Source organism: Vicugna pacos, chromosome 10 (genome assembly GCF_048564905.1).
Source record: "Vicugna pacos chromosome 10, VicPac4, whole genome shotgun sequence".
Taxonomy (NCBI): Eukaryota; Metazoa; Chordata; class Mammalia; order Artiodactyla; family Camelidae; genus Vicugna; species Vicugna pacos.
Window position 1 is genome coordinate 22889644 of NC_132996.1, and position 15171 is coordinate 22904814.

The 15171-nt window shown below is 50.6% G+C and overlaps 1 protein-coding gene across 3 annotated transcripts in view; it reads left to right on the top strand.

The window, feature by feature from the left end:
* Nucleotides 1–15171, top strand: part of TENM4 (teneurin transmembrane protein 4) — a 709295-nt gene that overhangs the window by 489661 nt on the left and 204463 nt on the right. For all 3 annotated transcript variants that reach the window (XM_072969126.1, XM_072969128.1, XM_072969127.1), the window contains 3 exons: nucleotides 459–714; nucleotides 10719–10817; nucleotides 12047–12282. In XM_072969126.1, coding sequence (XP_072825227.1) covers nucleotides 459–714; nucleotides 10719–10817; nucleotides 12047–12282 — 591 coding nt within the window. The remainder of the gene's footprint in view (nucleotides 1–458; nucleotides 715–10718; nucleotides 10818–12046; nucleotides 12283–15171) is intronic.

Here is a 15171-nt window from a genome sequence, read left to right on the forward strand (position 1 = left end):
ATTAGTGAGTCTCAAGTTTTAGCATACATTAGAATCATCTGGAGAGTTTGTGCAGTCAGATTGCTGGGCCCCTCCCAAGGGTTCATGGTTCAGTAAGTCTGGGGCAGGGCCCAAGAATTTTCATTTCTAACAAATTCCCAGGTGATGTTGAAGCTCCTGGTTCCGGCCATACCCCTAAAGTGTCTAAAACAGCGTGAGGTTGGGGACATGGGAGGGTACTCTTTTTCCTTTTTTTTTTTAACCTTGTTTATTGTCTTTCACTAAAATTTGCTGCCTTGTTCGTTGATGTATCCCCAGCACCTAGAATAGTAGGTGCTCAATGAATGACTGTCCAGTGAATGTTTATTGAATGCATGACCGTGTCCAGTTCGCCAGTGCCGGCGGCAGGCCCAGCTGCTCCCGCGCGGTCCCCGTGGGGCCCTCCCGCAGCCGCTGACCGCGCGTGTTTGTGCCCTTAGATCACCCGGTCGGCCTGCAGAACCACTCGCGGCTCCGGACGCCGCCGCCGCCGCTCTCGCACGCCCACACCCCCAACCAGCACCACGCGGCCTCTGTGAACTCCCTGAACCGGGGCAACTTCACGCCAAGGAGCAATCCCAGCCCGGCCCCCACGGACCACTCGCTCTCCGGAGAGCCGGCGGCTGGCAGCGCGCAGGAGCCGGCCCACGTCCAGGACAACTGGCTGCTCAACAGCAACATCCCGCTGGAGACCAGGTGCGGGGCGTGCAGGGCGCGCGGGGCGGGTGGCTGGGCTGCGAGCCCGGGCTCTGGTGCGGCCCTGCTGTGTGCCGGCTCCTTGGCCTGGCCCCAGAGCTGGGGTCGCGGCTGGGGCCACAGCATAGAGGTGCGGTGCTCAGGCTGCGGGAGAGAAGGGCCGTGGGAAGCGGGGGAGAAAGAGCTGGGTCTGGATGTTCAGGGCTAGCCTGCTGCTCACTGAAGGTATGGCCTTGGTCAAGTTGCTGACCCGCTCTGTGCCTCACTTTCTGCACTAAGGGGATGCAGCTCACTGGAAAGCACTGCTGTAACAGCCAAGGAGAGCTGATGTGTGTTAACAGGGCTGGTACTGGTGTGTGGCAGAGAACAGGCTTCCAGGGTTTGATTTGGGCCCATCCCTCCACCGTTCCCTACTGTGACCTGGTCACACTCTATGTGGCATGGTGCCCGCCTGGACTGTGATGGGTGCTGGGTCAAGGCCATCTACCCTCACCTCCTCTCCTCCTCCCCTGCTGGCCTATCCCCTCTGTCTCCAAAGCCCTAACCATCCCTATCACGGATACATCCGAGTTTTGGTTACAGAGGCTTTCATATGTGAGATAAGATATACTATTTCATAAAGTTGTGAGGAAAACTATTGTGTTCCCATTTGAGAGATTTGGAAACTGAGACTCAGAGAGGATAGGTGGCTAGTTCGGATCACACAGGCAGTCCAAGTATAGCTGAGATTTGAACCCAGGTTGCCTGGCTTCCTGGTGCAGTGCTGTCTCCTAACACCACCACCACCTTCTGGCCTGAACCCCTCTGCCTCTCTCTTCTTCCAGCCTCCTAGAATGCGTCTTTCAGCTCAGGGATTGCAATCAACCTCAGTTTGTAGCCATCTTCCTTCCCGAAGCCACTATTTTTCCCAAATAGAAATGATTTTTTTTTAATTTAAAAAACCATACAAACTCATAGAGAAAACGCAGAAAGATATAACACTCCAAGATAAGCACTGTTGACTTTGGGGGACATAGCCTTTACATACTTTCTCTAAGCAGGAGGAAGTATCCCAGGCTGGACAATTGGAACCTCTTACTCTTCTACCCTATTTCTCACAGTAGTGGGAAATAGAGATTTTATTTTCTCAAACTCCTGTTCTTTCCCTGGGAAGAGAAAAAAAAAGTCATACCACATTTAAGGAAATGAAATTAAACTGTACATGGAAAGTGTACCCATCTGACTCTGCTGTGATATTCCCATAGTGAACTAGTGGGGTCAGATGAGAGAAATCAGCATCCTTTCATGCCATTTTACTCCTGTAGAATCATTTTTCTACAAGCAAATTTCTTAGAGGTATGGCCCAAACTGCCCCAGTCTCTTAATTAATATGTTTCTGTTGACAACCTTTAAAATCATGTGTGAGTTTTCCCTACATGCCTCCTTTGCTCTCGTCACTGACAAGAGTTGGCTAATTGTATGTCTCCCCACCCAGAGTAGCTTAATCAGTTCTCCATTATTTCCATTGCATTTATTGAATGACTGCACGTGGTCAATAGAAGCCAGCAAGTAATTGATTGTTCTGATTCTCTGCATGGAGCGTGGCAACCACTCCCTCTGCTTGGATGTTCATTTTTCTCACGCAGGATCAAAGTAGGTGGTTCTCCAGGTTTTTCAAGGACAGGAAAATAAAGGACCAGCAGCTGGGATGTTATCCTGAGGGTTAGTTCGGGATGCGAAGGTGGTCCCAGCTTTCCTTTCTTGCTTCCTCAGCCAGTGCTCATGTGCCTGTCTGACCCTCTCTCCTCCCACCTCCGTTACTCAAACCACATGGAACTTTGTTTTCTTTTTCTCTTATACTTTACTACTCTGTAGAACAGTTAGGAAATGGAAATAAGAAAGAAAAGAAACTCACCCCGTCTACCACCAAGTGGTAACCATTGTTAACATGTCGGCATAGACTCGTACACACCATCTTGTGTATATCTATACACGTATAGATATATACACGTATAGATCTATATAACATAATTATATATATATATATATATTTGATATTCAGTATATGTGTATTTATTTATCAGTATTCCACCAAATCCTTGGGCCTTTCATGCCTCTGTGCCTTTGCACAATTCTCTATGGGAGTTGCCCTCCTCGCTTCTTGGTCTAGCCGAGTCCTACTTATTAGAGACCCAAATGAAATATTCAGGGAAGGCTTTCTTTGTGACCCCAGAGTTCTGTGCATCTAAATATAGCTTAAATATCTGTGAAGCATAATAAAGCAAAGCAATAAAATGAGGTCTGCCTGCAAAAGAAAAAAATAAATAAGTAAAGATAGTCTAAAGTTGGGAGAGGTTCCTGATACAGTGGATAACAATCAGACTTCTGGATCCTAATGCCAACTGGTTGATGGCGTAAAACTAACAAGGTGTAGTTTAAAAGAGGGATTGATGTCAAGTCTGACCGACAGAATCACAAGTAATTGTAGCCAGCTTGGTGAGGTGGAAAGGATGTGGGCTTTAGATTAGATGGGCCTGGATTTCTTCCCTTGGCTTTAACACTTCCTAGCTGGGCCACTTCCTTGATGTCTCCTTCTATAAACTGGGGTAAGAATTCATGCCTCTCGGGTTGGAAGTAAATGAAATATATGAGAGACACACAGCATAGTGCCTGGCATTAAAAGACATTCTATAAAAGCTGTTTCCTTTTTTCCCCATTATATATCTGCTGCCCATATCAATCCTGTGAAGAAAAGAGTTATTCAAAAAAAAAAAATGTATTCAGCTCCTAGTCACCAGAGGAGTTGAGAGGAAATCACAGGTTCTGCATCTTTTCTCCTTTGAAGGTTTGGCCCTGGTGGACTGAGGGCATAAGTGATGGTCCAGTCACTGTGGCGAGTTGTTCCAAGCACAGGTTTTAGTGTGAGACACACCCTATGCTCAGCTCCCACTCCAGTGCTCACTGGCTACTGACCTAGAGCTTATAAGGCTTTGTCTCTAAAAGGGAGAAAACAGTAGTGAATTCCTGTTCTGATTATCTCTTGCTGCATAACAGACTACTCCAAAACTTACTGGTTAAAAAAAAAAAATCAGTTGATTTTACTCCACTGTGTGAGTCAGGAGTTCAGGGAGAGCACTGCTGGGCTCGTCTTCTGCTCTACGTGGGGAGGGCTGGGCTGGGGTCAGTCAGTGGTGCTTGGCTGTTGTCTGCGCTAGTGTGAAGGACCCAGGATATATCCACTCATGTACCCTGACACCTTGGGGGAGGCAGCTGGACAGCTGAGCTCGGCGGGGCCCCTCTCCTTCTAATGTGGTGTCAGGGCCTCCACATGGCCTTCCCTGCAGGGCGTTGTACTTCATCCTCAGCAGCTAAGGGCTCCATGGCACTGAGACGGGAAGCCATCCTCAAGACTTGGCCTGGACTGGCACAGTGTCACTTCCGCCATATTCTGTAGGTCAAAGCAGTCATGGGCCAGCCAGCTTCAAGGGAGGGCCAGGAGACCCCACTTCCCAAAGGGAGAGGTGCCCAAGAATTTTCATCCACCTTAAATCTACCACACTGCCTCGTAAGGCTGTTAGGGCAGCTACATAAAATAATGCCTGAAAATGTTTCAAACTACTTATCACGTAGTACCTGTTGTCCAGTAAATATTCATGCCATGCCTACTGTGTGCCCAGCAGGTGAGATGTTTAAGAGAACAGACTTTGCAGTAGGATAGAGGTGAGCACAGGAAACATGTTGTGGTTTAATTGCCTCGGGATCCCCAGAACACAACACAGCCTTGCCACCTGGTGGGAGCTTGATGCGTGGTAACACACAGGTGAAATAAAGGAATGACTGATGGAACAAATGAATGAATAACTAGACTCACCTGAGACTTGAGTGGGGCCAAAGGGAAGACTTCCCAGTGAACCTGGTGCTGTGCAGCTGCAAGTTGAAGGGTGGGCAGGAGGCCCCAGGTAGAGCTGGGGAGGAAAAGAGGGCCTGCAAGAGGCAAGCACAGCCTGAACAAAGGCCTAAAAGCCCCAGGGAGCAGGGCCTATTTGAGGCCATTGTCCTAAACATCTTTGCCAAGTTCCACCAGAACGGGGAACTGCCTGATGCCAGAGAAACAGTCACAGGCCTTCCCGAATTGTCAGACTGAGTCTCTGTTGAGTCTAAAGTAAATAGCTGAGCAAATACTGTAACAGCTGGTAGAATGACCAAGAGGGATTTTGATTGCAGACCCAGAGCAGAAAAAGGAAGGCTAGCAAAAGGACGAAGGAGAGAGAGGACTTGGTTAACCTGCTCCTTTCTCTGCACCCTCTGTGCTTCTGGCACTCACCCAAGGGTCCTGCAGGAGGAGGAGATCAGGCCTACCTGTGCTCCCCAGAGCTGGGGTATGATGTTGCTTTAAGCCATGCAGGTGCAAATGTGGTCCACTCTGGTGGGAGCCATGTGTTCAGGGTTCCCTAAAACCTGACCCACTTCTTTCACACGCTGCAGCATCAGATGCTTAATTGATTTCCCAGGGACTGTCTGATTAATGACCCGTCAGGCTCCTGTTGGATGAAGGGGAAGCTGGAGCAGAAGGCCACCAGACCTCGGCTCTATTGCATCTCATCTCAGGCCTGGCCGGCGAGCCTGGGGCCCATTTTGTGGTCACATTCAGATTGGGGAACAGCCCTGCCCACCCTCAGGGAGGCTATCCTATGGTCTCCAGCCAAGCCTTGGTGTACTTCCCAGAGTGGCACATGTTACCTTCTGGTGCACCAGGCGGGCCCCTGAGCATCACAGGGGATCAAGAGGGACAGTCGTCCCTGTCATTTGGTGATGACCTGCATAAGATGCAGCCTCTGCCGCATGAGAAGCTCAGGGTCTAGGGAGGGAGGCAGATCCGTAAATTAATGAATGCAGACAGGGCTCTGTGGATGACGCTTCGACGAGGGGAGGCCTCCCAGCAGAGAGGGGCGTGTGGCTCCCTCGGCTTGGAGGCATCGAGTAACAGTCATAACAAACACTCATAGAGCCCATACTGGGTGCTCTAATGAGCTTCCAACCAGGGAAGCTCATTACAGACTCAGTGCCCAGGGTTTTTATCGGGGGCTGGTCACACGGACACCTCCTGCCTGGCAAGTTCCCAAAATCCAGACTCCCAGAAGGAAAGCAGGTGTTCAGCATAAACCATATTGTTTTTGTAAATAGTCTAGGCTCAGTGAGTCAGCCCATCTCATTAGTCAGTGGTGGGAACCCTCCTGAAACCTAAGTTCCCAGACACCAGCCAAGGGCCAACCTGATAAGAGAGCAGTCAGGACGGCTGTCTTATCTCTTCCGCATGGGGAGGTAGTCTTACTCTCATCCACACTTGTGAGATGAAGAATCTGAACAACAGAAAACTTAAGGAACTTGCCTGAGGAGCCACAGCCGGTGGGTGCCGGGGCCAAGATCCGCACCCAGGCAGGCTGGTTCCAGAGCTTATGCCCCGAACCACTGTCCAGTGCCGCCTTCCTTATTGTCAAAGGTAGCACTCTGGGGCATGTATTAGTAGGAACCTGCAGGGGAGAAAGGAATTCTGAGATGGGGGTCTGTTGTCCAAAGGCCAAAAGAGTTCTCGGCATTTTGCAGAGATGGCTAGGGTCAGATGAAGTGAGAACACAGAGGTTTCCCCATTGAGTTGGCAGTAAATGGGGATCAGTGCAGGAGGACCTTGGGTTCCATGAATAGGAGGTGGCACTTTCCCTGTGGGCGTGGGGCCGGAGGGAGGTAGAAGTGGAGGTGAGTAGCTATCAACACCTTTCAGATAGAGTGCCATTATGGGATGGGCCTGGAAGGCCTGATCCAGTTTTGTTTGTTCATTCATTTGTTCAAATGCCAGCTCAGTAACTAACGCTAAGTGTGGTCTTGGCCGAGTCTCTGATGCCCCACATACCTTGGGGGTCTCAGCTACAAAATGTAGAGTGTGATCCCTGCCTGTCCTACCCTACCAGGTGACTGCCCCAGGGCTTTGTGGGTGGAAACATGGTCCAGGACAGTGGGCTGTTGAACAGGGCAATACTGAAGAACTGCTAGCCACTGCACCTTCCCAGCCACTTCCTTCCCCAGGGCCATTTCTTCTGCCCTCGGGAGGCAAGCTCAGCTGGCCCTGGGTCAGAGAGACGGAACCCCTGCATCAGTCAGCTCAGAGACTAGCCCAGCACCTCCTCTCAGGCCTCAAGGGGAGCCAGTCTCCTCCCCTCTGGAAGAAGAGCTTTAAGAGCAGTGCAGCACCAGGCTGCAGTTCCCTCTCCAAGCATATGGTAAGTCTTTCCTGACAGGCAGCCTGGGGCTGTGAGAGATCTGGGTTTGAGTCCCATCCCTAGCTTTTCATGGCTGTGTGATCTTGAGCGGTCAGTTAACCTCTCTGGGCCTCAGTTTCCATATCTATGAACTGAGTTAGCATCCAGGGTCAGGGTCAGGTGAATCTAGCAGCCACATCTGAGCTTCTGGCAGCAGTGAGCTGGAGACTCTGCAGGACTGTGACCCACAGAGGGCCCAGCAGCTCAGGGACCCGTCAGGAAATCCTCGCAACTTTTGTGTTTCAGAGGAACTGGAAACCCAGAGTGTTAGGGGCAGAGGGGGATGGAGCATTGAGCGGGGAGCCTCGAACTGGGAGGACACCTGGCTTTTCGTTTCATCTCTGCCACTGACTCGCTGTGGGTGTGGGGAAGGACGCATGCCTCTCTGGATGTTAGTTTTCTCGTCAGTCAGATGAGACCTAATGATTACACCCAGGACTCAGCTTTGAAAAAGCACGGAGTAAGCTTCCCTGTTTCAGGGCAGTAGTCCCATTCTAAACAGGCAGCGTTTTCAGCAAGTGCTGCTGTCCCCTCAGATCCCCAGTGATCTAAGTAATGAACACCCAAGTTCCGTGCTGTGGGCGCCCCTCCAGGAAAGCGTGTGCACTCTCTCTCTCTAGAGACCCTTTGTTCTGCCTCTTCCCTTGTCTGAATAGATCTGTACTTTTAGGAGATAATTGTCCACACTCTCTCTTTTTAAATAACTATTTCCTCTTAAATTATAAAATTGAAAATAAAAATCTCTCTTGATCCAGACACTGGGAAATCCCCACTGTGAACATTTTGATCTTTACCCTTTGTCTTTTTTTTCTCTGAATATATTTATCTATTTGTTTCTGGTGAGTCTTAAGGTATAGATCTGACTCTCTGAGAGCACAGTCCTAGCTTAGTGATGCCGGCTGGACTCCCAGGGGTGTTCTAGTGAGTGTGCCACACGGCCAGCCTCAGGCCCTGGGGAGGCAGCAAGAACCCATCCCTGGGCACCCCCGACAGGATTGGTTAGCGACTGCTCATGCTGGGCCATATGGACTATAGAAAGACTGAAAATTGCCCCCTGAAATGCAGGGAATAGAGGAAATAATAATAAAACATCATGCGTGCTACCCTCAATTAAGCACCAACTGTGTACCTGCTGTGTACCAGACACACTTCCCTTTGTATACCTTGTCATCTGCAGTATTCAGCAAATATTATTTGAGTGCCTACTACTATGTACCAGGCAGTCTTCCAGACTCTGTGCACATGGGCACAGAGCAAGATACATGAGGGTACATAAGGGTCCTACCCTCATGGGAGTAAATTGCATTAGGAAAAAGCACAATATGCAGACATTGTATACATATACAGATACACACACATACATATCCATGTATACATGTATGTGTGTGTGTACGCATGTCTAGTGCTGCGTGGAAAACTAGAGCAGTGCAGAGGTGGGTGATTAGGAAGAGTAGGGTGGGAGCTCTTATAGTCAGGGGGCAAAGGGAGGGAGTGATCTGTGCAGATATTCAGGGGAAGGTGATTCAGGCAAATGGCTTAGCCTGTTGGAGAAACAGCGCAGAGGCCAGTGTAAGTGCAGCAGCACAGAAAATGAGGTTGGGGAGGTCTCAGAGGGGAGATCTGCCAGAGCTTGTGGGCTCCAGTAAGGACGCTGGTTTTATTCCTCTGAAGCCATTGGACTGTCGAGGGTAGAGCAGTGGCATGATCTGGGGATGATACTTCAGCTTCTCTGAGGAGAGCGATTATCCCAGTGATGATCCCTGCTGGAGGGCCGGGGCATGATGGACCCGGACCCTCCTGACCCTGGGGCCTGTTTGCCTCATGCTGTGTCGCAAGGCCTGCCATCAGGAGGAATGAGGTCCCTCTGAGCGACGGGCACACCCTGCAGTGACTCCCAGGCTCTGGGGGATGCCCCGGGGATGGTGAACACCACTAGAACCGTCTGCTGCCCAAGAGTCCCTTGAAGGGAAGGTCCCCAGCACCACAGCAGGACTCAGGCCTGGCTGCAGAACAGCGCCGGCTGTGCCCTCGCTGTCCCTGGGAATGGCAGTCAAAGGCCGCTCTGAGAGAGTACTTACGGCCCCTCCTCGTGTTGGTCTGTGGGGCTGGCCAGGGGCCAGCCAGAGGCTAGACAGCAGCACGGGGTTGTGAGCAGAGGGGGCCAGACAAACCCAGGCTTCAGGCCCACGCTGCCACTGCTTACTGTATGACAGGACCTTAGGAAGGTTGCTTCTCCGAGCCTTGCCGGGCCAGCCTGCAGAACAGAGACGGTAGTAGAGACTCTGTAGGGATGTTGTGGGGAGGAAGATTCTCTCCGAGTGGCAGCTGCAGAGTTCCAGACGATGAATAATAGTATTTGGGGGATGTAGAGGAGGTAGCAGCTATCGTGGTCGGCATCAGGGCTTCTGTAATCTTTGTTTAGCCTTGAAAATTCTTCCAGCATTACTCACTTGGCCCTGTAGCCTCCTGTGAGCTTAGTACAGTTATCCTATCCCCATTTTACAGATGGAGAAAGTACTGTTAAGATCAGAAGAGGTTAAAGTGTTTACACAAAGTCACACAACCAGAAAGTTGCAGGAAAGGGACTTGAAGTTAGGTTTTCTGGTCCTCAACTCCTGGTCAAAGGCAGAAGAAAGGTCCCTGGTAGGGCTGGACCCAAAAGCTAGCCTTCTGCATTTAGTTCTTCCCTCCGGCGCGCACAGCCAGCCAAAGCCAGCGCTGGCTTGCTCGAAACAAATTAACTACAGGGTTTTCAAGTGAGGTGGCCACAGTCCTGACACTTCAGAAGACAGGATCCGGTGTGCTCACGTGTGAGTCACGCCACTTAGCAGGCATGGTTGAAACCAAAATGGCACAAGCACGTCTGTCTTCTTTCTGGGTCACAAAATGCTGCACTGCCCTTGGTGACATGGGGGGACAGAAGAGCCTCCCCCGTCTCTGTGGGGCACCATCCTCACCAATGGATCATCACACAGGGTCATCAAAGACCCTGACATGGCACATAGCATCAGGCCCTGGGGGCTGGTGAGAAATGCGGATCCCCAGGCCCCCACCACCTACCAACTCTGACTCTCCGGGGCTGGGCCTCAGCAAAGCACAGCTCTCCAGATGATTCTGGTGCTTACTCCAGTTTGAGAACCACTGCTTTAGAAGCAAATGCTTGTCTGGCTTTTTCCTTCAGACTAGCAGAGTGTGTGTCTCCGGGTGTTGTTAAAGCAGGCGTAGACAGGACCGAGTAGAGGAGAAAGCATAGGCTCTGGACCCAGGTGAACCTGGGCGCAAATTCCTGCTCTGAACCTTGCCAGCTGGTAACCTCAGCCAGGCCTGAGATCTCTCCGCATCTCCTTATCCTCATCTGTAAAATAGGGACGTCACTGCCTTCCTTAAATTGCCTCTTTTGAAGACTTGAGCTAAATGGATGTAACGTGCCTAGCTTCGTGCCTAAGTCATACTGAGTCTGCGCTGGTCAGAGCTGCGCTGGGATGCAGGCACCTGGCAGACACACAGGTTTGTATAGTGAGTGCTCCCTCTGGATGCTCTGTGCCAGGCAGGACTGGGTGCATGTGGCTTGCACACAGACCCACGGCCTGGAAACTGCATCCCTCTGGCCTCACGCACAGCTGCGCCAGTCAGCCACTTTGTGTGTTTCTCTACTCTCCCCTTCATCGATGCATGACTCATTGCTTCATTCATGTTTCCATGTGTGTGTAGAAACCTAGGCAAGCAGCCCTTCCTAGGGACATTGCAGGACAACCTCATTGAGATGGACATTCTCAGCGCCTCCCGCCATGATGGGGCTTACAGTGACGGGTAGGTGACATCCCCATGCTCCTCCTCTCTGTGTGTGCTCTCCCTGTGGCGCCTGCACTTGCATGCAGACCCTGAGACCTTTCCCTGGGATCTCCTGGGGAATGTGATGAGGCCATGTTGCATGCCCATCCTCGAGTCCATGTTCAACTCGCAAGAGTTTATCCTTGGAATACCCTGTCCCGCAGCATATTAACAGCAGTCTTGTTAATATGACACTTCTGGCATCTCATTGGCTGCCTCTGCCATTCTGAAAGCCATCTCATGTAGCAGTTTTTTGCAACAGAGGCCCTGTGTTTTATGTATGCTGTGGCCTGCGGTATCTCACACTCCAGCAGGGTACAAGATTGCCTTAAGACTTATCTTTTATCTTAAGATTTTGGGGGCATGGCATGCGTGCAGCCAGTTACCCCTGTTTCCCAGGGTGTGTCCCAGTCCTCCCATGGCCATGGTTAATGCTAGCCTGTGGAGGATTTCCTGACACCTAGTTTGGCCATAACCATGTGCTTTGACCTTGCCTTGCTGCCCTCAAGACTGTAGTGGTCTGTAGGTAGCAATCGGCTGTCTGTCCACACACATGGCTTTTACCAGGGATCTGGAAGGCAGCAGACTGGCTTCTGAGCAGAGTGCTTTGAATGCCTTTGCTGCTGTTGGCTGGGTAGCAGCCACAAGGGGACTCTGGACCGTGGCAGAACTTAGTGGTGGTTTCTTGGTTTCCACCCCTAACAAAGCCGCCTTTAAAAAGCATGGTATTCCACTCCTCTACCAAGTATGAAGGCAAAGTACATATTGGAGGGAGAAGAAAAATGTTAGGTTCCTTAATCTCCAGGAGGCAGAACAGGATTTTAGACACTTTCCAAGTTACTGCAATAGTTTTAGAAAACATCTAGTTTATTCCTTAAGAAACAGCGTCCCAGCCCCATCCCTTCCCAGGAAAAGGATCTCAACACCCAGCCTTCTGTCCAGTTGGTAACACTTTCTGCCTTGACTTGGGTGATTTCCCCAGGGGGAGGGCTGTCCCATCCATGTTTCCTTGAAACATGTCTTCGTGTGCCCTGTTTTGTGATCTGGTACGTGATTCTCCTTTTTCCTGTCCCTCCGTCTTCTCCGTGATGACTCTCTCTCTCCAGGCTCCTCTGCATGCTTCTTCTACTGCTGCCTCCACCCTCCAGGTCCATGTGGGCTCCGGGATTGGCAGACCCTGATACCCTCTGGCTTCTCTCCACCCGCAGGCACTTCCTCTTCAAGCCAGGAGGCACCTCCCCGCTCTTCTGCACCACGTCGCCGGGGTACCCTCTGACGTCCAGCACCGTGTACTCACCTCCGCCCCGGCCCCTGCCCCGCAGCACCTTCTCCCGACCAGCCTTCAACCTCAAGAAGCCCTCCAAGTACTGTAACTGGAAGTGCGCGGCCCTGAGCGCCATTGTCATCTCAGCCACGCTGGTCATCCTGCTGGCGTACTTTGTGGGTAAGCACCTCCCCACCCCAGCTCCCCTTGGCTCCCCTTGGGCCCAGAGGGCAGTGACTAACACCCCCACAGGCATGCAGGCACTCTGCCAGCATGACAGTCAGAGCTTGCGGGTAAGCCATGCAGCCGTAGCATGCTGGACTGGCCTGCACCCCCCAAACTGTCAGGGTCAGTGCTCGGGGCTCTCTCCTCCACTCTGCACACATCCCGGGATGGAAGCTTAGCATCAGCTCTCTCATGTGGTGGAGGCCTGGCCTGAGGCATAAGCTCTCACTAGGACTGGCTTTTGAGGTGGTGGTCTATGATGTGAGTGTCATCAGTTGGAGTCACTACAAATGAAATGACAAGTGGGGAGGCTGGACAGCAGACTGGCCTCTCCTGTTGGTGCCACGTCACTGCAGCAGGGAGCAGGAAGGAGGTGGGTTCCCCTGAGATTGGAGGGAAACTGCCAAAGGTTGGACTGTGCCAACTTCAAGCCAGAAAAGCATATCTGAAGGGGAGCGTCTGACAAGGTGGTCTGAGGGTACTGTGGGAGCCGAGATCCAGTGTTGAGCCATGGTCAGGGAGGGTCCCAGTGAGCCATGAGAGCTGGCTGAGGGAGCGCAGAGACCTGGAGCAGCACTGGCTGGCCTCCCTACCCGTCCCCAGGGCACCTTATGATGTAGGAAACTCCTCTCCGCCCACTGCCTTGCCTGCGATGCCTCCTACTGTGCACTCTTTAGATGGATTTGCACCACAGTCTGGTTTCCTCCTTTGGACCCCTCCCTTTGGTCTTTGGTCTGCTCCCAGGGAAGATACTAATCTGACAATATCTGGGGACATTGTGTAACATCTGCTGCCTCTGCTAATCTTCCTGTTAGAAAAGGCACTGGGGTGGGGGGATTGGCCTAACCCTTTGTTTTTTCCAACCTTCAAATTCTGTAATTCTAAGATTTAAGGTAGGTCAGACCAGCTTGAGAAGGCTTCAAACGCATGCTAAGGAATTCTGAGATAATTCTATAAGCAGAGGGGGCCTTTTAGTCTAAGCCCAAAATTAGAAATAGAACTAACTGGCAAAGGCCAAAGGAAGACAGAGTACTGCCATTGTCAAAAAGGACTCTGTGACAAGTAAAGTCACTGTGGACGGAAGGGAACTGTCGAGAGGGAGTAAGAGCTGTCACTAGGAATGATTAATAGAGCATGGCTCCCACTTGTTTGGGATGTGGAAAAGAGATTCAAGCCTGGGTGGGGGTTTGAGTGATGTCAGCTGTAAGGTCCCTTCCCTCTCAAGATCTCTGAATTTTATAAAAACAGGTAATCAGGAAGATGATAGTCCTGCAAACAAGGAGGTCTCCATAAACATCTCGAGCTATAATAAGCCTCGTCTGATATCCAGGTCTCTTTTCCCCTTGTGAAGACTGACTTAGAGAATTTCATGGCTTCAAGGTCAGGTTGGCACACAAGTTTCGTCTCTTTTTCTGTCTGATTGATTAGCCGTTGCTGCCTAGAAAGCTGTGTTGAGGAGGATCCCGAGGCTATATTCAGACTCATTGGAAAAGAGTCTCTGTGATTGATCACTGATGTCTGTTGTGGCCACAGGAGTGGAGAATATTGATGACATACCGGGTATTTGCCATCCCTGCTCTGGGTCACTGGGTAAAAGGAACAGCGCAACTGGGGGAGGTCAGTACTCTCTCAGGCTCTGAGAGAGGTTAATGACTGATGTAAACTGGGTTGTGCGGTTCCAAGCACTGTCACCCTGCATGAACATTTCTTCCTGGCACCACCAGCACTGTATCCCCACCAACCACTAGCATAGCTCTTGGTTTTGACTGACATTATATTTCATGGGTGAGTAGACTTGAGCAAGCAGTGTCACTGTTCATCAAGAGTCAAGTAGTTCGCTATATATAGATATCAACTTGGTTTGCATTGAAATCTTAAGGTTTATACTATGTACCGTTACCTAGTTCAGAAAGAAAGAATCAATATGTGATTAAATAAACTCTCATCTGTTTTCCATCTCATGGTTTTATTCCTTTCCTGCTTAGTAAGAATACCAGATCCATCATCGGCTATCTAAAGCTACAGGCTACTGTGTGAGGTAGTGAGTTCCCTGTCTAGGAAGGGTGCAAATACTGCTTAATGACCACGTAGCAAAAATTAGATTCTTTCATTGATTAGGGGTTTTCACTGGATGACCTTTAATCTCCCTTCCAACATTGGTAGTCTCTGAATCTATGATTTTGTGAATTTTATTTTTCTTTCAGCAAACCAAGCAGGCTACCTTCTCTGAGTTGGGTACTATGCCAGGTGCTCGGGCTGACACTACTCTTGAGGCACTGTTAGCTGAGAAGCAGTGATGGATACAGTATGATAATACAGCTCTGTTAGCAGGCGGCTCGGGGGCTACAGGAACACCCCACCCCAACCAGAAGGATTGGAGGAGTCTTCCTGTGGAAGGTGATGTTTTAGCTGAATCTTCAAGTCATAGTTAGCCAGAAGTAGACATGAAGGAAAGGTATTTCAAACCAAGGGAAGTTCCAAAGTCTTGAAGGAGGAGGATGTGGGGGCAAAGATGTTTTTGGTGGTTGAAGCAGTTGACGGGTATGAGGGGCACAGCTGGGGCTAATGTGGGAGAGTTTGGTCAGATTATGCAAATCACTGTGGAGGCCAAGTTAAGGACCTTATTGGATGGGCAACAGGGAACCATTGAAGGGCTTTCAGCAGTGGCAGGACATAGTCAGATTTTAACTTAAGAAGATAGAGGTAGAAGAAGGAAGGACAGGCCCTGCTGCATAAATGAGTCAGGAGAAGCTGAGGGCTTCAGCTAAGAAGGTGACAAGGTAGGCAGAGAGGAGGAGGGTAGATGTGAAGTTGATTTGGGAGAATTGGTGTCGCTAGGAAGTA